This window comes from Quercus lobata, chromosome 5, assembly GCF_001633185.2.
Source record: "Quercus lobata isolate SW786 chromosome 5, ValleyOak3.0 Primary Assembly, whole genome shotgun sequence".
Classification (NCBI taxonomy): Eukaryota; Viridiplantae; Streptophyta; class Magnoliopsida; order Fagales; family Fagaceae; genus Quercus; species Quercus lobata.
This window is the reverse complement of record NC_044908.1, coordinates 56,278,983-56,299,940: the sequence shown is the minus strand read 5'-3', so window position 1 is coordinate 56,299,940 and position 20,958 is coordinate 56,278,983. Positions and strand designations below refer to the sequence as shown.

The 20,958-nt window shown below is 37.3% G+C and overlaps 2 protein-coding genes, 1 long non-coding RNA gene and 1 pseudogene across 7 annotated transcripts; all 4 read right to left on the bottom strand.

Moving 5' to 3' along the window:
- Positions 1–1,427: 1,427 nt before the first annotated feature.
- Positions 1,428–1,810, bottom strand: LOC115989335. Its single transcript, XM_031113001.1, is given in 2 exon segments — positions 1,428–1,551; positions 1,554–1,810. Coding segments are annotated over 2 exon segments (336 nt in total). The 5' UTR covers positions 1,792–1,810; the 3' UTR covers positions 1,428–1,453.
- Positions 1,811–5,784: 3,974 nt separating this feature from the next.
- LOC115993143 lies at positions 5,785–6,632 on the bottom strand. Its single transcript, XR_004092784.1, has 2 exons — positions 6,425–6,632; positions 5,785–5,967 (listed from the first exon to the last, which is right to left on the bottom strand). It is a non-coding gene; the product is annotated as an uncharacterized LOC115993143 (long non-coding RNA).
- Positions 6,633–6,993: 361 nt separating this feature from the next.
- Positions 6,994–11,769, bottom strand: LOC115990742 (annotated as a pseudogene).
- Positions 11,770–15,916: 4,147 nt separating this feature from the next.
- LOC115993008 (transcription factor KUA1-like) lies at positions 15,917–19,918 on the bottom strand. Of its 5 annotated transcripts, none has more exons than XM_031117275.1 (4): positions 19,754–19,872; positions 17,862–19,276; positions 17,206–17,414; positions 15,917–16,583 (listed from the first exon to the last, which is right to left on the bottom strand). In XM_031117275.1, exons 3-4 carry the CDS (start codon positions 17,383–17,385, stop codon positions 16,071–16,073), a joined length of 693 nt encoding a protein of 230 aa, XP_030973135.1. In that variant the 5' UTR covers positions 17,386–17,414; positions 17,862–19,276; positions 19,754–19,872; the 3' UTR covers positions 15,917–16,070. The 5 variants fall into 5 exon arrangements, with proteins under 5 accessions (XP_030973135.1, XP_030973134.1, XP_030973136.1 ...); XM_031117274.1 differs by having other exon boundaries at positions 19,780–19,868; XM_031117276.1 differs by having other exon boundaries at positions 17,862–19,273; positions 19,780–19,836.
- Between the last annotated feature and the right edge of the window lie 1,040 nt (positions 19,919–20,958).

Genomic DNA, 20,958 nt, shown 5'->3' with positions numbered 1-20,958 from the left:
TAACAAAACCAAAAGCTTATACCAATTTCTTGTTTTTCTTGAGTTATCAGTATATCAAGCCTTTTCAATTAAAATGATCTATTTTCTTTAAACATCAAAATAGTTCCAAATAGGAGACAAAAATCAAAACCAACAATAGCTCTTAATGGCGAACATAAATCAAATTTCAACACAAACTGTGTAAAAGGACTAATTCAAAACCTCAATTGTAGAAGCAACTTTGCTTCAAGTATAAAGTTAATTTTTTTTTTTTTGATAAATAATGATATTTCATAAATCAAAAGCCCCAAGTACACCAGGAGTTTACATGGAAAGGATTACATCAAGATCGGAAATTACAATGATCAAGCATAACAAAAAAAATTAGAGCAAGAAAAAGAAGTGAAAATAGAACACCAAGCAAATAAAGAGTGGAGGAGGAGAGATTTAATCTCAAGAATCGACCGTTCCTTCCCTTCAAAGCATCTATTGTTCCTTTCCTGCCAAAGACACCATAATACACAATGTGAGATAGCTCACCATAGGTCTATGTGCTGTCTACCAAATGGACCATGCCAGGATGCAAATAAATCTGCAACACTTTGAGGCATTACCCAGATCACACCAAAAAGGCTCCAAACTGTAGACCGTAACTCAAAAGCAATGGGACAATGAAGAAGAAGATGGTTTACTAACTCCCCACTTCTTTTACACATATAACACCAATCCATGACGGGTACACCCTTATTCCACAATCTATCAAGGGTCAAAATCTTGCCTAAGGCAGTAGTCCAAGAAAAGAAAGCAACTCTAGGAGGGATGTTTGAGCGCCACACAAGTTTTCATGGAAAGAGGTTGTCAGAGGTTGAGAAGAGGGATAAATAAAACTCACTAACCTTAAAGCCCTTATTCTTTGTCGACTTCCAGCAAAGTTTGTGTTCCCCCTCACCAGTAAAGGTCATAGAATGTATAAAATTCCAAAAAATATCAAATTGTTCCATCTCCCAATCTTATGGCTCTCTATAGAATCGAAGATCCCAAAGTAGTTGCTAATTAGGAAAAGATATGACATCCACAAGATAGGAATCTTTGTTACAACTAAAGCTGTAAAGCTCCGGAAATGCCTCCAGAAGAGTACAACTCCCACACCACAAGTGATGCCAAAGTTTAATTCTACTACCATTCAAGTATAAAGTTAATAATTAAACCATAGCACAAAATATTCTAAACACTCATATCACCAACCACCTATGGAAAAGCAAAATAAACAACAAAACAAACACTTGTGTGGAGGCAGACAGAGAACACCTGGAAGAGAATAAGTCATACTGTCTGATTCATCACATCACTTCAAGCAAAAATTTCATGGTAAACTTAAATCAAATCTCCAATAATCATAAACATGAAGAATGTCACATTTTTTATCAGATTGATTCAAGCAGAAAAGTTCTGAAATTCAGAATGTTTTCGATTTCTACAATTTTAGCAGAGACAATTGCACTTCAATAGAACAACCCACATGACAAGACGAACAACAGGAGGAAGGAATGAGAATAAGACCAAGGCACCGCCGTCCATTGGAGAAGTAGAGGAGCGTCAGGTGCTACGGTACTCCACAGCATCTTGGAGAATGATGTTTCCTTGCTTGTCCATGCAGTGGAAGGTGCCGAAGAAAAATCTTCCATCTCTAATTCCCACCAACATTCGGTGAAACAGCAGTTTCCTTACACGAGCTACAAGATCTGAACTGTTTGAGTTTGGCCCATCCGAACTCTCTGCCTGAATCAAGGTTTTCTCTGCCTCTAGTTCCATAACTGTGCACTTGAATCTATAACTATTTCTGACAAATAAACAGAAAAAGAAATTGTACCTCCGTTGCTTGCTGATGAGCCAAGTTGATTAACTAAATAAAAACAAGCTTAAGCTTGTTTCACAAAATCACTATTGGTAATGTCCAGCCCTGGAAATTACTTTCATGGCAGGTTGCAGAATACTCAACCAAAAAGTACCATAATTTACTAGGATTATTGAAGAAAGAAAGGTTCCTCTTTCTAATATTTAAGAAACAGATTTTTATATTTTGCTTCTCATAAACTATCCTTACAGCATGAGAAGTAAAACTTAAGTGTCAATTTAAAAATAAGTGCCAATCAATAAAAACTTCACAAGAGATATAGTGGCTAATAGAAGCTGAATAACTGTTGGCCTATAGAAATAAAGCCCACCCAGAGGCTGCATATGAGAATCGGCTGGGCTGATGTAGTTTTATATCAAAAAAAGAAAGATTTGATTTTCAATTCAACAAGATATATTTTGTCTTCATTTTATCAACCACTTCCAGGAGACAAGGAAAAAGGGATTTCATTGAGAGATTCCAATTATTTAGAGGACTACCATCAAGTATGCAAAAAGCCATTGAACCCCAAGTAGCATAAATTAAATCAAGAAAGAATGACTAACTCTTTTTTTTTTTTTTGGTTAGAAACGTACTTCATTAAAAAAAACTAAACAAAACCAGCAGATATAGAGCAAGCTCTGTTTACAAATAACCCAGCAGAGTCCTCATCTACAATGTTTCTAATGTCCACATGCGGACAATCAAAGGAAATAAAATCATGCTCCTGGTCAGTGCTCATTCTCGCTAGCATATCTGCACACCGGTTGGCTTGGCGATAACAATGCCTAACTTGAATTTGACGAAATCGACGCATCAGCTGTCTGCAGTCATCCAAAATGGGTGAGATAACATTATTGTAATAGCTTGGGTTGAGAAAGCAATCCACAACAGCTTTAGCATCAAGTTCCACTACAAGAAAAGGAGCATTTAAGTCACTGCATAAAATAAGCCCCTCCCTAAGCCCCCATAGTTCAGCTACAAAGCTGGTGGATATTCCTATCCGCTTTGAAAACCCAGCAAGCCATTTGCCACTTTGCCACTCTCATCCCTCACCACTCCACCACAACCCACCAGACCTGGATTTTCCTTTGCAGCCCCATCCGTGTTGAGTTTAACCCATCCTTTCGGCGGTCTCTCCCATCTAACCCTCTTTATGATAGTGCGTGTCAAGCATCTAGGGGATGAAGCGCAGAACACAAACTCCACCGCTTGATTCACTATCTCCATGGCCAGCTTCGGGTTTGGATTCTTCCTATCAAAGACACAACCATTTCTTCCCTTCCATATGTTCCAAACAGCAAAGGAGAAAACTGTTTTCCATGGAATGTGTGCACCAGCATGATTGTCCCTTGACTTCGCATTATTGTTCAACCACTCCTGCAAATTTGGCAACCAAAATTCATGGTTTGAAGACTGCACTCCCAGCTGCCTCCAAACATTCTTAGCCTGAGCACAATCCCTTAAAGCATGTAAAATTGTTTCACCTTCTTGATGACAAATGGGGCAGCAACCATCATTAATCACTCCCCTCCGCAAAGGCAAGTCTTCACCCCGATGATCTCATGAGCACACTGCCATAAGAAGGTTTTGATTCGTGGCAATGTCATCAACTTCCAAATCCAGCTAGCATCGAACCCCACATTCATATCAACCCCCATGGCAAGTTTATAAGCACTCTTTAAGTCAAAGTTCCCTCTAGGATTGTGCATCCATGCTATCTTATCACCACCCCTTCCTATTAATGGAATCGGGGTTGCTTGGAGCATTAATTTAATTTCCGGTGGAAAAACAAAAGGCATACGGCTCCAATCCTACCCTGTGTCAATGATTACATCCTTCACTTCCCAATTGGGAGCTTCTCTAGGAAGGGGGCCTTGAATGAGCTGCCGGAGCGGACCCATCTTTGTCCAATTACCATACCAAAAATTCAGCTTACTATCCCTTCCCACCATCCACATACTTCCTTTGGTGAAAACCTCCCTACCTTTTTTAATGGCTGCCCACACACGAGAGCAAGGAAGCCTATCAACATTAGGAGCATTTACCCTTCTGCTATTGCCATACTTGGCTCTTAAAACTTTAGCCCAAGGGGCATCTTTTTCAGTGTTTAATCGCCAATTCAGTTTTGCAAGAAGAGCAATATTCCTTCCCTTTGCCGTTTGAAGCCCAAGACCACCTTCATCCTTAGTTCTTGTCACCTTTTGCCATCCAATCCAATGGATCTTCTTGATTGTCTCTGAGGAACCCCACAAGAAATTCCGATTAACCCGATCTAAACCATCAAGAATTTTCCCCGGTAAATGAGCACATTGCATCACATAGGATGGAATAGTTGCTAAGGAAGATTGAATGAGCACAGCTCGGCCAGCCAAAGACAACAAATTCGCCTTCCAACCCGCAAGCTTTTGCTTAACCCTATGCAAAATGAAATTATAGTCTTGGGAGGAAGCGCCTGAGTGTTTAATAGGGATCCCTAGATATTTTCCAAGATTCGGAGTGGATGCAAATCCAAGGATGTCACATAGTGATTCTCTAGTATCCCTATCAACATTTGGTGAGAAGTAGACCCTTGATTTGGCATAGGTAGTACAGTTGTTGGCATGTAGGAAATACTTTGGCAGCATCATAGAGCAAGATTTGGCATGTTGTTCCCTTTTGGCAAGAACAAGATGCTCTAGTGGCAGGGGGTTTTTAGTGATCAAATTGCTGTCTCTATTGCTTAGACCCCTTTACGAGTGGTCAACATTGTCAAGAAAGTATCTCCCTTTCTTCATTCTGGGACTTTTGTATCATTTAAACTCTAGATTTCGGTCGTAAATTTTTTCATTTAATCTTTCTTATGGAATTTCTCTTATTTTGGGCAACACCTTCGATGAATTCTAAAACTTTTCTATTAAATAAATTAAGACAGAAAGCATACCTAACTCCTCCATAGAAAGATACTTTGTTTTAATAACTACGAAGAATAGGAACAAGAAAATAAATTTCTTCAGAAGTAGCTATTTCATACAGAACTTAAAATCATCAAATTCTAGATGTTTATCTTGACCTGTATTTACCTTTGGTATCTGAGAGAGAAACGCATAAAAAATTGGACATTGATTTGTATTACCCCTCAGAACAGAAAAATGCAAGAATAAATAAAAAAGAACCGCCCTAAACCACGCCGACCCTATTCTACTCCAATTGCCAGGTCCTCTCCAATCTCTCCCTTGCCGGTGATCGCAGTTCTATCTATGCACAAGCAGTTAAACCAATACATACCCAGTTCAAACACAAAATAAAAAAGACTAAAAAGATAATTCTTAGAGTGCATTAGGAAAATCAACGTTCTTCAATATGCAAAATCCCCACTAAGATTACATACATAGCCTATGCTGTTTTTTTCAGTCTCATCTTTACAGTGGTAACAAAAAGCTCTCAAACACTTGCATATTCATCGCTTTTAACCAAATGGGGTGCTCTCAAACAAGCCCCAGATCTATTCCCCTATGATTTTGTTAACTAATTAATAAAATTAGAACAAAATAAACAGAACAAAGAAAAAAACTGACCCAACAAAAAACTTGTGTATGAATTTCATTAAAATAATAAATCAAAATCAATAATATCAGTAAGGTGGATTTGCCTTCAATTCGCTTTTGTTTTTTCACACAGAGAGAGAGAGAGACAGCAAAGTTTGGTAATTCTAGGACTTTTGGCAAACGTTGGAGCCACACCAAAAAAAAACCCTTCTACGCCTGGTTTCCACACATAACAATCGTGTGTAGAAGGTGACGAAACAGGGAGCTAAATCCTTTCTTCTCATGTTTAGTGAGTCAATGTATGCATGTGGATACAGTATATTAGTTTATAACATCAGATGGAAAGAAAGGAACTAACTTCATCTGCTATAATATCAAACAGGCTGGAACGTCTCTTTCTCCGAGATACATTGGTTTGCCTGATGAAATATTTTTGAGCATGGCTGGCCACTTGAGTAGGTGTCCTTGATATAACATAATTGCGAGCTATTCCACGCCAATCACCTTTGCCAAGCTTCTGTAGTCCAAGTAAAAACATCCTATGTTCGTCTTCAGTCCATGGAACACCTGCAGAACCAATAACTAGTCATTTTATAGACAAACGGGGCAAGTACAGCACAACCAACACACAGAGCTAAGATTAAAAGCATCTCAAGAGGTCATAGCCTAAGAACCACAGATATGGACATGAATAAGAACACAACACTGCGACAACACGGCAATTACTATATATATATATATATATATATATTAAATTTTTATTCTTTTTTTTTTTTAATAATTCGATAGTTACAACAATGGGAGAAGAGATTTGAACCCTGGATATCTCTGTTATAAACGCTAAGAGGTGCCAAGGAATTAGAAAGTGAAACTGAAAGGAAATAAAAAGAATTTGGAGTGATGTGAGATCAAGATGACAATAAACACCTATAAGAGCTTGCATAATTTATAGCCACAACTGCTCCAAATGAGTGGTTAAGTAATTGGTAAACAGTAAGACAGCGATTAACGCCGATTGCTGTACCAGGCCAAGAGAGAGAGAGGTTGATCTAAAGGTCAACCCATTGAGTAAGAATTTGGAAGAAGCAACAGATCACATCCTTTCCATGCTTTAATCGAATAGACAGCCATGTACTGGAAGAGGAAAAAAGAGATCAACAATGAACTTTAATCGGAACTGATCTAACTGTTCTGAGTGGATGGAGATCAAAAGGGAGAGAGCAGATCACATGTCAAATCTGAAAGTATCCTCTTTCTTCTCCTCGAGACTGTAAGATATTTACATTGACCTTTAATAAACTACAACCTCAGTGGAGTTGAATCATGACATGAGGAAATTTCTTCCTTAACGGTTTTCTGTGCCTTCAACAAACAGAAGATTTGGATGAAATGCTGGCTGGATCACAAGAATCGCAAGAAAACATAAAAAATATCCGAAGACTGCTGGTCCCATCATCTTTTACTGCAAGACTATTCAAGTGGAAGGCTTGTAAAGCATACTTCTACAACCCTTAACCATAGAAGTTTCTTCTCATAAACTAATACCACCTTCAATGAGTTTAGTTTTTACTTTTTATCATACCAAGCCACTTGTCACAATGCAGTCAGACGTTGGCTTGCCCATGTGCCAAATTTTCTCATGAGCTCTACACTCTCTGCAATAGTAGACCCTGCAGTCCCAACAACCACCAAGTGAAGCGCGGCTGCAAACAGCTTCCTCTATGAATAGAAGTACATCGGGTAATCTCTCAGAAGGGAAATGTTATTTTAGTCCACCCATGCTCTCTGGAACAAATGCAAACCTCAGGCTATGCTTAGCAGCCACAACTTTTTCGGATGTTTTTATCACTAACTCATCTTCTTCTCTCAGAAAATGCAGCTTAAAATGATTTGAATCTCTAGCCAAATCCCCCGAGTAACTTCCAGTACAATTACCTTCAGGAAGATCAGTCATCACAAAAATATGAATAGGGAGTGGACTCTGTCCCAAAGATTCTACTTTCTGTTTTAAACTCAGAAAAGTAGCTTTCCAATGATTCTTGAACTGCCCATCTAACAATCTGAGCTGTGCACAAAGAAAATGGGCATTTATGTTCTTATCAGCAAACTCCTTTCCTGCACTCAAAATTTCGGGGAGAAAATGAAGAAATTCAATTTTTTAATCAAAGACTGTATCCGCTGATCTCTTGGAGTTTCATGAATATCGATGTACAGCTCTGAACCTCTATATGGAGAGGTGAAAAGACTTCCAAATGCCAGCAGAGTGGCTGATTCAGCTGCAGAACTTGGTCCAAGAGTCTGATATACATCTCTTCGTCTCCTAACATATGAAATTTTCTTCTTCCTCTTGAGCTGTTCATCAGGTTGGAATGAATCTAATACCCCATCCTTTTCACCAATTTGGAAAGTCCAAACTGTAGTCCTATAATCTTCACCTACTGCATGTACACATTTATCAACATTACCATTTAGCCCAGATAGTAGAGATCCACATTGCTTTAGGCTATCAAACAAAGACGACTCCTCAAGAAATGCAGATTTTATGTCTTCTAATCATTTGCCATTTTATCTCCTTTCAAGCGCTTTACAGCTCAATTAGTTGACACTGCCTAGTGTTTTAAATGGAAACATTCATGATTCAAAATTCAACCTCTTTCAATTAATGAATTAAAAAGGAAAAGTCAGTATTCTGAAGAACAAATTTTTTTTTTTTTTTCCAAAAAACGAGTTATTTGTTAGAAAATATTTTCCATTAAAAAAAAAAAAAAAAGAGAGAGAGAGAAGTGTTTTAAATGGAAACATTCATGATTCAAAATTCAACCTCTTTCAATTAATGAATTAAAAAGGAAAAGTCAGTATTCTGAAGAACAAATTTTTTTTTTTTCCAAAAAACGAGTTATTTGTTAGAAAATATTTTCCATTAAAAAAAAAAGAAAAAAAAAAGAAAAAAAAAAGAGAGAGAAGAAGTGCTGGTCCTAGTGCTGGTCCTACTTGTAGTGAAAGAAACATAAATACAAAATTGCCAATTCCTTTTTTTTTTTTAATTTTTTATTTTATCCCTTTCACTTCTCCAACCAAGAATGCAAGACCCATCACATACTCTCTCTCAATAAAATTGCAGGATAGGCTATATAATGTGTTAAATGCAGCGTTTATGGGGGAAAGAATTGCAATTAATGAGTCAAACAATTTTGGTGTTTCATATTCTCAAATTTATTGTGAACAATTATAAATGATATATGAATCGACTATAGCATCCAATGATTTTAGTGGCTCTTCTAACCAAATAATTAAACTTTCAATCGGTAAAGATTGCAAACATTAGATTATGTCAACATATGTAATCAAAATGATGCAAGTTGTGTTAATGAACAAAAACAAATTTTCCATTTAAAAAAAGAAAAAAGAAAAAGCCAAGCATTACAATGATGTCCAATTAGCTTATTTAAATGGTTTTGTAGTCCATAAATTCTTGAAACCATGAACTATAATGCTTCCTAAAGCCATAAAAATAAGGGCAATAGGAAAAAATGTGCGTTACAAGTTAGGGCTACATATCTGGTAGAAGAAGTTGCTTAGCACAAATGGGCCACCACTTAAGACATAAATTCCTAGAAAACTTAGATGCACTTTCAGCTTCCTAAAATTTTATAAATTTGATTAATGGAAGTTACAAAAACCCATCATCTCCTATTAACTCCTTTTTGATTAACACAATTAAAACCCCATTATCATAACAATGGTTAAACATCGGGCAGTTCTTTGCTTTCCCTCATCACTTGCTCTATATATAGCCACCCACTTCTCAAGTTTTACGTATCTCTCAGTCTCTCCCCCTCTCTCTTAACACACATACACACGTATCATTTTCCAATGGCTAGCCAAATTGTGTTTATGTTACTGTCCCTTGCATGTCTCTTAGCAGTGACAAATGTGACTGCAATATGGGATTTGTACATTAAGCCTGGACTCAGGCTTGTAGCCAGGCTTGAAACCAATGAAGACATAATCCCTTGTTGGAATATGCTCTATTGGAGCTTAAATCTTGCTCAATGAAATTGTCACTTTGTTCCTTAATGGGCAAACCAATATTGGCCCAGATTGTTGTCGTGCCATTACTATCATAATACATCATTGCTGGCCTGCCATGTTCACTTCACTTGGTTGCACAGCTAAGGAAGGCACTATTCTAAGAGGTTATTGTGATGCAGAAGCCTTGGTTCCTTCTGTAGCTCTTGCTGCCTCGCCACTGCCTCAGGCTTAGACATACTGTTCATCATGTCGTTTATTAATTAATAAAGTAGTTAATTATTCGAGGCAAAGTTTGTCGCTTAGTAGTTATTAAGACAGTTTCAATGTAATTTCTATATAACTACATTTTTTATTTACATACTGACGCTTGCACGTAAAAATTCATGCTACATCTCACATGCAACCCATCGCAACACAAAAGGCAAGAAGGGTACATAAAAAATAGACAAAGTTTGACAACAAATATGGTTGTAGCTTAAAGCTATAATTTCCCTCAATATAAATATATATATATATATATATATATATATATATATATATTTTAATGTGAATTTTGAAAAATCCGTCATTGGATAATATTTTCTTCTTATATCCTCAATTCTTCCAAAATTTCCAAAGAATCAATAGCTATGTCATCAATAAAATTTTCAAATTTCAAATTTTTGTAGTTTAAAATTATGCATAAAAAATAAGTTTATGGATTGAATGGTAAATTACATCTCATTGACACAAAACTTAACATGTGTGTTTTGGACATAAAAGAACATTCAATTTAACAATTAGATTTTCAAATTAAATATAAGGTCATGTTCATTTTTAGTGGGAATTTTTGTCCTAGGCTACAACCCAAGTTTGTAGCTGAACTTTATCCAAAAAAAAATTTAGTGCACGATTCAGCAACTAATAAACTTTGTTTGATTGGAGAGATGGAAAATGGTGGAGGATTAGAAAATTAGAAGAATAAAAAATATTTTAATTTTCCCTCATATGTATTTTGTCAAGAAGATGGAAAACTCATTTGTTTAGTCGAAAAGAAAAGTTAAAAGATGGAAAAGTAGTTTACATAAATTAACTCTCATACACTTATTACATAATATATACAAAGTAATTTGTTGGTAATCATTAAATAAGAAAATATTATTTATTATGAATAAAATTCAATTTATAAAAAAATCACACATCACACAAATTATATTTATTTTATTTTATTCATTATTATTCATTTTTTGATCAAAGCATTATTTTTTTAATTTAAAAAAAGTAGAAACACTATGTAGGGGCCTTTTTTTGTGTATGTGTGTTGGGCTAGGTTGCCTCCTGCGGTAATGGGTCCGAATGTTTCTGAGTAAGGGAGTTAGGGCTGGTCCAATTGTAACTCAACTTGGGCCGGTTTGTGCACAAACTTATGCCTTGTCTGCCAGGAGTAAACTTACGGCAAGCAGAACTATTGTAGACGAGTTACGGCAGGCAGATATAATAATAATAACCAAAACAGAGTATTCTGATTATTTAAATAAATGGCTATGTAATCCCTACTTATAAAGCATGATTACAGTCATGATGATGTCAATCACAAAAAAAGTAAAGAAAATAATACGAAATAATCAAATGAGCATAAATCAAGTTTTAAGTTTAGTCTGCCGAAATAAAGCCAAAGAGGGGAGAACGCCTCTTCTCAATGCAAATAATCTCCTAGGAAAAAGATCTTGCCGTGAGAATTAATGGCTTTGAGGGAGTCGGACCTGAATGATTATTGCCCAAAAAGGAGTCCTTATTTACGTTTTGGAAGGGAGCAAGATTTGAAGGGGAAGAGAGGGAAACCGATCTACCGGTGCATGCCCAGTGTATTATCTCTCATTCTTCCTTAATTTTCTCTCTTTTCTTCTCTGTTTTCTTTCTTATCTTTTTTCTCTTCTTTTTACTCTATTTTTCTTTCTACTCTGTAAATGCTCTGTTTTTTTATCTCCTTTTCAGGGCACGGCAAGGGCCCTTTTATAGTGCTTGCCGTGAACAATGTTTTACCATTTTGCCCCTTAACCGCTTTTGTTTGGTCTGGGCGTACTTGCCGAACACCAAGTTTGTGCGACATTCACCCTTGCCAGACAGAGGCAGGTTTGTTTCGTTCCTCAGTATACTGTAGCACTTCTTTCCTGTCACGGTATAAATGCTTTTTTTCTCTTTCCCTCAAGGCATGCACCCAACGGTTCCCCCTCAAACTTGCCTCTTTTGGGTGGTCTATCATCCCAACAGGACGTAGGACGTACCTCCCAAAAGGGCTTGGGTAGGAGCCGCAAAATAGATCTTTTCCCCTCTCCCCACCACCAAACCATACCCCATTCAATTCTTACCTCTGGCCCATGGCCCCACCACATCCTATATTGGCTCGGTACAGGCTGGTGGTGCCTAGGCCTTGCGCGTGCTTCCCTTTCAGATATGTCCAAGAGTCTGCCTGTTGCTCATGCATTTGCCGTGATCTGGAGACTCTCCGTTTGTGTTTTCTGACCCTTCATGTGGGCTTTTCTTTGGTTTCCTGCTCCATTCAAGAGCTGGGCTTTGTATAATGATAGGTCTTACATTTCTTTGGCCCACTCTTGATTTTCTTTATTTCCTGCAACGTTGAACTGTTATTCCTGCCGTAATAACTTAATCCTACTGGACTTCTTTTTGGGCCAGCCGTTTATCCCTTTTCTCAGTGGCCTGTCATGGGTACTATTTTGCTTTTACTCATGGGCTCCTATGTCCCTTTGGGCTTTCCTTTGGGCATCCACGACCCGATTGCTTTCTTTGGACTTCCTCAGCTCGTTTGCTAATTCTACACTCCCATGGGTTTTTTACTAACTTCATTGGGTTTCTCCGGCCCAATAACCTTATTCTTATCCTTGGGGTTCATGGACCTGCCATAAACCCCTTACTTTCTTAGTTTGCATTGCCTTGGGCCTGCGGTGGCCTTTTCTCACTTTTCTACCTCATACATTGCCCATGGGATGCTATTTCTTTCTTTCCTAACTTTTTTGAGCCCGCTTGCCTCTTCAAGACCCATTTATTTATTTGTTGGGTTTGTGATCCATTATTCCTACTGTTTGGGCCTAATGGGTTTTTGCTATCTATTTTGTCAATTCTTTGTTGCCCTCATTATTGGGTTTTCTTTCTGTCTGCCTGGGCTGCCACAAATGGCCTTCAACACACTATAATATTATTTTACTCTACCTTTTTATAATACACTAATTATTATATACCACCTCATTTGGTTGTGAAATTTATTTATGTCACTAGAATTATTGAAAAGAAGAAGCTCATTACTTGGCACTACAAATTATATACCACCTCATCGGTTGTGAAATTTGTTTGTCATTAGAATTATCGAAAAGAAGAAGCTCATCACTTGACTCTACAAAAAATATTTTCCTTTCTACTGTCCTCTTAAACATAACACGTATTTTCTCTTATCTATACTAATCTTGGTTTATTTCTTATTTACAAATGAGCCACAAAGAAATTGCACACACAACCATAAAAATCAATTTACAGTGAGCATATGCTCAGATGTTAATATTTACTAATTTACTTAAAAGTATTTTTTTTCCTTATATAATTAAGGAAAGTATTATTTATTTGTACTTCAAGAAAATATAACTCAATTAATAAAGGCATAATAGTAAATTTGCTAAAACTACTTTTATTTTTTCATTGGCACATATTTCTTTTCAACCAAATAAAATCAAAAGAAGATAATGTTCCTAAAAAAAAAAAAACTTTCTTTTCAACCAAATAAAATAATAATAAAAAACTTGTTAAGTGTAGCAAAATTTGTAATATTTTTAAAACTACTCTTAATGGAAAGATATGAAATGAAGGATTGTAAATTGAAACAAACCCTAACATTAGGAGACCAAATTAAAATTCTAAAATAAGTAAAATACTATTTCGGTTTCTAAACTTTACTAAAAAAAATGTTTTCTTCTCTAAACTTTAGAAAGTTCCTTTTTTGCCCCCAAACTATTCAAAAGTTTGTTTTTTTGTTCTTAAACTATTGAAAATATTTTACTTTCTGTATTTAAACTTTACCAAAAGTTTGTTTTTGTCTTTAAATTATTGAAATTTTTTATGTTAATCCATATTTTTGTCTCTAAACAATTAAGAAATATCTTTACAAAGTTTAAGGGTGAAAAAGTAAAATTTAGGGACTAAAATAAATTTTAAGACTTTTACAAGTGCAATTTGCACTTCAGTCTTTATTTTTTGTTGGCGGGAGAGGGTAAAGTGTCCGTTTTGGGAAAAATTAATTTCTTACAACTTATTTGCATAATATGAGATTAAAAAAATGATTATTTGAAATGAAATTGAGTAGTAAAAAATTAGATCCAAACTTTGTGTTTGTTCAAAAAGAGTTTATTTAGCTTTTATTGAAAGTGTATTAAAGTATACTTGTACTTTGAAAAAAATATTTTTTTTAAAAAGGAAAAAAAATACATTTACCTGTAAAAGTTAAAAGCTAAAAGTTAAAAGTTAAAGGTAAAGCTTGTTCCACAATTCATCTAAAACCCCAATACGCTTGAAATGATGAGTGAGAAGAAGAGAAAGAGGGAGGGAGAGGAGGAAGAATCAGTGCGAATTAATGATACTTTAAACCGGCATTACCTTGTCGTGAAGAATGTTCTCATCGGCACGAGTAGGTCCTACACACTGTGGCTCGCCCGAGACACCCAAAACTAAGTAACCTCTCTCTCCTTTTCTTGCTATTTTTTGTTGTTGTTGTTGTTGTTAGTTGTTGATGTTTTGTGATTTAATGTAACGATTGGGTGGCATTTGCAAATAGGAGAAGCGAGAAGTGAAAATCAAAGAGCAAAAGAGTGGTGAAAAGTACACAAAGGCGGCGAAGAGGGAGATAACAATCTTGAAACGGATTGCTGAGGGTGACAAAAAAGATGAAAAATGCGTGGTGAAGTTGTTGGATGCTTTTATACATGAGGAGCATGTTTGTATTGTTTTTGAGTCTATGGGGCAAGATCTTTCGACTCTTATCAGAAATAGCTGCAGCAAAAATGGTAGTGGTATACTGGTATACCCATTCTTAGAGTGAGGCAAATCTGTCATGATGTCTTAGTGGGATTGGATTACTTGCAACAACTCTCAATTATACACACCGACTTGAAACCACAAAATATACTATTGCTTACTGAAAACTCATCTGACAGCCAGTGCAGGTTAATCGAATTTGGGAAAGCTTGTGGGGCGGGCGAAGAGTGCGATAATGTGATTCAGCAAAGAGAATATAGGTGTCCAGAGGTGATCTTAGGGTGTAAGTATTCTACTGCAGCTGATCTATGGTCCTTTGCTTGCATAGCTTTTGAGCTTGCAACCGGAAACTCTCTTTGAACCGGGTGGCGACATGGTATATACTCTTAATTTCAGTCTAGAATATCGAAACTGAGTGTCTTGAAATTTAATTATTGTGCGAATCATTGTATTATTTCCTTTCTTAGATTTTCTTGATTGCTATAATTTTCTTCAAAAATTTAGAAACCAGTTTTGTATGCCCTTGTGGTTGTTGTCGGAACCAAAGTTAGAGAACATAATGCTAAGGAGTTGTTGGGAAAACTCTTACCTGGTTGGGCTCATGATATAGCTTACTCTAGAAATAACTTGGGCAGAATTGAGGAAGGCTTATGATTCAATCAATTGGAATTTCATCCTAATGTGTCTTTTTGCAGTGGGTTGTGCTCCAAAATTTGTGAATCGGGTTAGAGTTTGCACTAAATATTCTGCCTTAACCTAAAGGTCCTAAATGGTGCATATCTCTATTCTCTAGTATCAGTTGGCAAGTGACAAACTGCGAAGACAAGTTCTTGAGAGTGTGGGATCTTGAAACCCTGCACTGTATGCAAATAGTTAGTGGTCATCATAGTGAAATATGATCCATAGACATAGATCCGGAGGAAGATTTCTGGTCAGTGCGTCTGCAAGCGTGGCTTGGTGGATGGACAACCTGTATCTACTATAAAGGGTGCTGAAAATGTGAACAATGGAGATTCAACCACTCAAAACAAATGGGAGGTTTTGAAGCATTTTGACCACTAACTATTTCAAGCATTTTGACCCCATTTCCAATCATGGCGGATCCATCTCATAACTGAAAACCCATGGCCTATCATCCTCTCTAAATCCATGGCTGAAGACCCATGGCTGAATCCCATGGTTGAAGACCCAAAAACCCAGAATGGTAGTGGCTGACCCAGATCGCCTATTATCTCATCTTCTCTCTCTCTCTCAGATTGGTAGTGGCTGACCCAGATCACCTATCGTCTCATCTTCTCTCTCTCTTACTCAAATCGACAGTGGCTGACCTAGATCGCCTATCATCTCTCTCTTTTCTCTCTCTTTCTCAACCACTCAAAACAAATAATATAAGACACAGAATTCAAGGACTCGAACAATGTCTCTAATGGTGGATACACTAAGAAGCTGTGAACTACAAGCTAAGAGCTGAATTTAGTTAATTAATTTAATTAAAAACAACCTTATTAGTCCAAAACTAAACCAAACCAAACTGCACATTATCAGTCCTGTATTAACAGTAAACTGTAAAGCTCATCCATCATCAAGCTAACCTATGATCTTGAGCTCAGAAATGCTGTCCATCAAACTGCATGGATTGGGCTGCTACTTGAATTGATGTTTGAACTTCCAGAGGCTGGATTTGCATGAAGGGCAGACTGCCTAGAAGATCCTTCAAGCAGCTTTAGTGAAAGAGAGGATGGACCAGCATGACCAATAGATTCTCCTAAGCTCAGTTTCAACATGCCAACCAGCTCATCAACATTGATCGGGCTCTTCGAATGTACTGCAGTTGGCTTGAGAACCTCATGTGTCTCCTCCTTCTTAGTTGCCTCTGGAGTGTTGTATCTTGACCAATATGGCAAAGGAAAGGGGAAGTATGGAGAGATATAAGCAGGATATACCACTGGGAAGCAAGGTTGTGAGCTCTCTGTCTTCGGAGGAATAGGATCTCCATCACTGGAGTTGATAGATTCCATCGATTCACATTCTTCGTCCAGGGCAGGATGAGCAGGCAATGGAGGATTGCTCTGTGTTTCAGCCTGTGAGTCGTTGACAGATAAGAAGTCATGAGGAACCATCGGCGTGTCGGCTGACTGCAGACATATTAATAGCAATTATATCAGATACCTAGAAGGGAGTTTATAAAGATATATTTTTTAAAATTTTTTATTTATAAAAAAAAAAAAAAAAAAACTTCAACTTATAAAGATTTTGTTCAAGTGTGCATCATAAGGAAAAGGCAATAGTTGTCTCTAAAGACAGTCAAATAGCACAATCACACAAAGAATGGAGTTGAATTGGACCTGAGAATCGGAAGAGTTTGACAAGCTTTAACAACTAAATAATCCTATAACAAAATAAAGGTACACACATATTGTTTGCACAAAGCCAGTAAAAGATCATTTTAATAACCAGGGGAAAAGGGTATATCCTCACTTCCAGGACAAAAACCATTTAAAAACTGGCCCATCCATGTAATACGCCTTGCTGTGCCACCTTAGTTCTCTGTTACTGATGCATGAAGGTTCGAAAAACCAACCAAAATTTATATGCCAGTAACAAATGACAGTGAGTGCATACCAGACAATGTTATCTACAGGTCTATAGAAGCTTCATGCAGCTTTTTTGTCTCCCCTTTCATGTTTAGTGAGTCAATGTATGCATGTGAATACAGTATGTTGGTTTATAACATCAGATGGAAAGAAAGGAACTAACTTCATCTGCTATAATATCAAACAGGCTGGAACGTCTCTTTCTCCAATATATATTGGTTTGCCTGATGAAATATTTTTGAGCATGGCTGGCCACTTGAGTAGGTGTCCTTGATATAACATAATTGCGAGCTATTCCATGCCAATCACCTTTGCCAAGCTTCTGTAGTCCAAGTAAAAACATCCTATGTTTGTCTTCAGTCCATGGAACACCTGTAGAACCAATAACTAGTCATTTTATAGACAAACAGGGCAAGTACAGTACAACCAACACACAGAGATAAGATTAAAAGCATCTCAAGAGGTCATAGCCTAAGAACCACAGATATGGACATGAATAAGAACACAACACTACGACAACACGGCAATTACTATATATATATTGAATTTTTATTCTTTTTTTTTTTTTTAATAATTCGATAGTTACAACAATGGGGGATAAGAGATTTGAATCCTGGATATCTCTGTTATAAACACTAAGAGGTGCCAAGGAATTAGAAAGTGAAACCGAAAGGAAATAAAAAGAATTTGGAGTGATGTGAGATCAAGATGACAATAAACACCTATAAGAGCTCGCATAATTTATAGCCACAACTGCTCCAAATGAGTGGTTAAGTAATTGGTAAACAGTAAGACAGATATTAACGCCAATTGCCGTACCAGGCCAAGAGAGAGAGAGGTTGATCTAAAGGTCAACCCATTGAGTAAGAATTTGGAAGAAGCAACAGATCACATCCTTTCCATGCTTTAATCAAATAGACAGCCATGTACTGGAAGAGGAAAAAAGAGATCAACAATGAACTTTAATCGGAACTGATCTAACTGTTCTGAGTGGATGGAGATCAAAAGGGAGAGAGCAGATCACATGTCAAATCTGAGAAGTATCCTCTTTCTTCTCCTTGAGACTGTAAGATATTTACATTGACCTTCAATAAACTGCAACCTCAGTGGAGTTGAATCCTGACATGAGGAAATTTCTTCCTTAATAGTTTTCTGTGCCTTCAACAAACAGAAGATTTGGATGAAATGCTGGCTGGATCACAAGAATCGCAAGAAAGCATAAAAAATATCCGAAGACTGCTGCTCCCATCATCTTTTACTGCAAGACTATTCAAGTGGAAGGCTTGTAAAGCATACTTCTACAACCCTTAACCATAGAAATTTCTTCTCATAAACTAATACCACCTTCAATGAGTTTAGTTTTTACTTTTTATCATACCAAGCCACTTGTCACAATGCAGTCAGACTTTGGCTTGCACATGTGCCAAATTTTCTCATAAGCTCTACACTCTCTGCAATAGTAGACCCCGCAGTCCCAACAAAACCAAGTGAAGCGCAGCTGCAAACAGCTTCCTCTATGAATAGAAGTACATCAGGTAATCTCTCAGAAGGGCAATGTTTTTTTAGTCCACCCATGCTCTCTGGAACAAATGCAAACCTCAGGCTATGCTTAGCAGCCACAACTTTTTTGGATGTTTTTATCACTAACTCATCTTCTTCTCTCAGAAAATGCAGCTTAAAATGATGTGAATCTCTAGCCAAATCCCCCAAGTAACTTCCACTCCAATTACCTTCAGGAAGATCAGTCATCACAAAAATATGAATAGGGAGTGGACTCTGTCCCAAAGATTCTACTTTCTGTTTTAAACTCAGAAAAGTAGCTTTTCAATGATTCTTGAACTGCCCATCTAACAATCTGAGCTGTGCACAAAGAAAATGGGCATTTATGTTCTTATCAGCAAACTCCTTTCCTGCACTCAAAATGTCGGGGAGAAAATGAAGAAATTCAATCTTTTTAATCAAAGACTGTATCCGCTGATCTCTTGGAGCTTCATGAATATCGATGTACAGCTCTGAACCTCTATATGGAGAGGTGAAAAGACTTCCAAATGCCAGCAGAGTGGCTGATTCAGCTGCAGAACTGGGTCCAAGAGTCTGATATACATCTCTTCGTCTCCTAACATATGAAATTTTCTTCTTCCTCTTGAGCTGTTCATCAGGTTGGAATGAATCTAATACCCCATCCTTTTCACCAATTTGGTAAGTCCAAAATGTAGTCCTACAATCTTCACCTACTGCATGTACACATTTATCAACATTACCATTTAGCCCAGATAATAGAGATCCACATTGCTTTAGGCTATCAAACAAAGACGACTGCTCATTTGATTCATTGAAACAATCGAAATCTTTCACCCCACAAGAGGTTCATATAAAGCTATAATTTACAAAATGATAATAAAAATAGGAAGCCATCCAATAATAGATACCAAAGATGAAACTTGATAGCAAAAGGGAATGCCAAATAGACCCAAATTCTAGTTTTTCAAAATACACGGTTAAAACCAAGTTTAGACTCAAGTTGGTAACTTTTACTTAGATTTTAAAGAACAAAAACCTCTATTCCACTAAGCCTAATAAGACCATTGTCCTAGTGATGGAGACAGTTTCGACTTTCATTCTCTCACCAACCAAACAAAAAAGTTGAACAGAAGCAACATTTTTTTGTATGCCACAAACATGAAAATCAAAAGAAACCCAATAGAACCCACATTCTAATCTGATCAAAGTGAGTCACCTGCCAGTCCTGAGGAGCACAACCACACGGTTCCAAACATCAACCCGAATTTTATTCGGATCGGAAACCCGAAACTTGGGGCAGCTTTCGAGAGCAACAGCGTGGTGATCGAGAACCGGAGGAACAATCAAGGTCCGGTTGAGAATGGCGGCCATTAAGATAGTGTTCTTGAACTCGGAAACCTGGTTGCTGAACCCACTGTGGGGCGCGTACCAGAGGAATTTTTGGGCTAATTGGGAAATGGGGCATTGGGGGAATTGGGTTTCTGTAGAGGGTGAGATGTGGTAATTGGGGGTACTGAGGGAATAGTAGGAGAGGAAGAAGAGGAGAGAGAGAGAGATAGAGGAGAGGGGATCTGTGTGAAGGTTTTTTAAGTCTGTTGGAGTTGAGGAACTGGTTCATGGCTCACTGGTGGTGGTGGATTTTGATCTTTCGGACCGGTCATATACAAATACAGGGAATTTTTTTTCCAAATAACAATAAATATTAAAAATATTTAGGTAGTTGTCATGTTGCAAAAGAAGATTGAAAACTAGCATCTTAAGTGTCTAAAACTCGAGTTCTAATGTAAAACTCGAGTTTTTAAGTCTCGATTTGTATGTGGTAGTATCTGAGATGGAGGAAAAGTACACGTAGAACTCAAGTTTTTAAAACTCGATTTCCTGTGTCCATAAAGAGATTTCACACCCCAAAACAGAAACATGAAGAACATCAGAACAAAAAAACACTAGAACATAAACACGAGAAACACTCAGGAACACAAAGGAATAACCAACAAATCAGAAGAAACACGAAGGGACAACAAATCTGAACAACAAATCAGAAATCCCAAATTAGGAACGACGGAGGCAGTGGCGGCGAAGCTCTGTTGTGTTCTTCTTCATCGTGTTCTTCCGTCCCAGGAGTGACAGAGGTAGCGTCGGCGAAGCTCCGTCGTGTTCTTCTTCATCCTGTTCTTTCGTGGGTTCCTGTTCTTCGTCGTCAGATCGTTGCGTTCTTCAGGTCTCTTCATCTCTGTTGTTGCTCTGTTCTTGCTGCATTCTTCGCCGTCAGATCGCTGCATTCTTCAGGTCTCTTCGTCTCTGTTCTTGCTACGTTCTTCAGGTTTTGTGTTTCTTCAAGTCCGACAAAAATCAAGTTTGTAAGACTCAGTTTTGGTTTTTTAGAACTTGAGTCTTA

Coding starts and splice junctions, on each gene's coding strand:
- LOC115993008 (XM_031117272.1), bottom strand. CDS start 19,819: ATGTTTGGAACCGTGTGGTTGTGCTCCTCAGGACTGGCAG. Junction 17,415..19,779: donor GTGCTCCTCAGGACTGGCAG/GTGACTCACTTT, acceptor TTGGTTCTACAG/GTGTTCCATGGACTGAAGAC. Junction 16,584..17,205: donor TTGATATTATAGCAGATGAA/GTTAGTTCCTTT, acceptor ATATGTCTGCAG/TCAGCCGACACGCCGATGGT.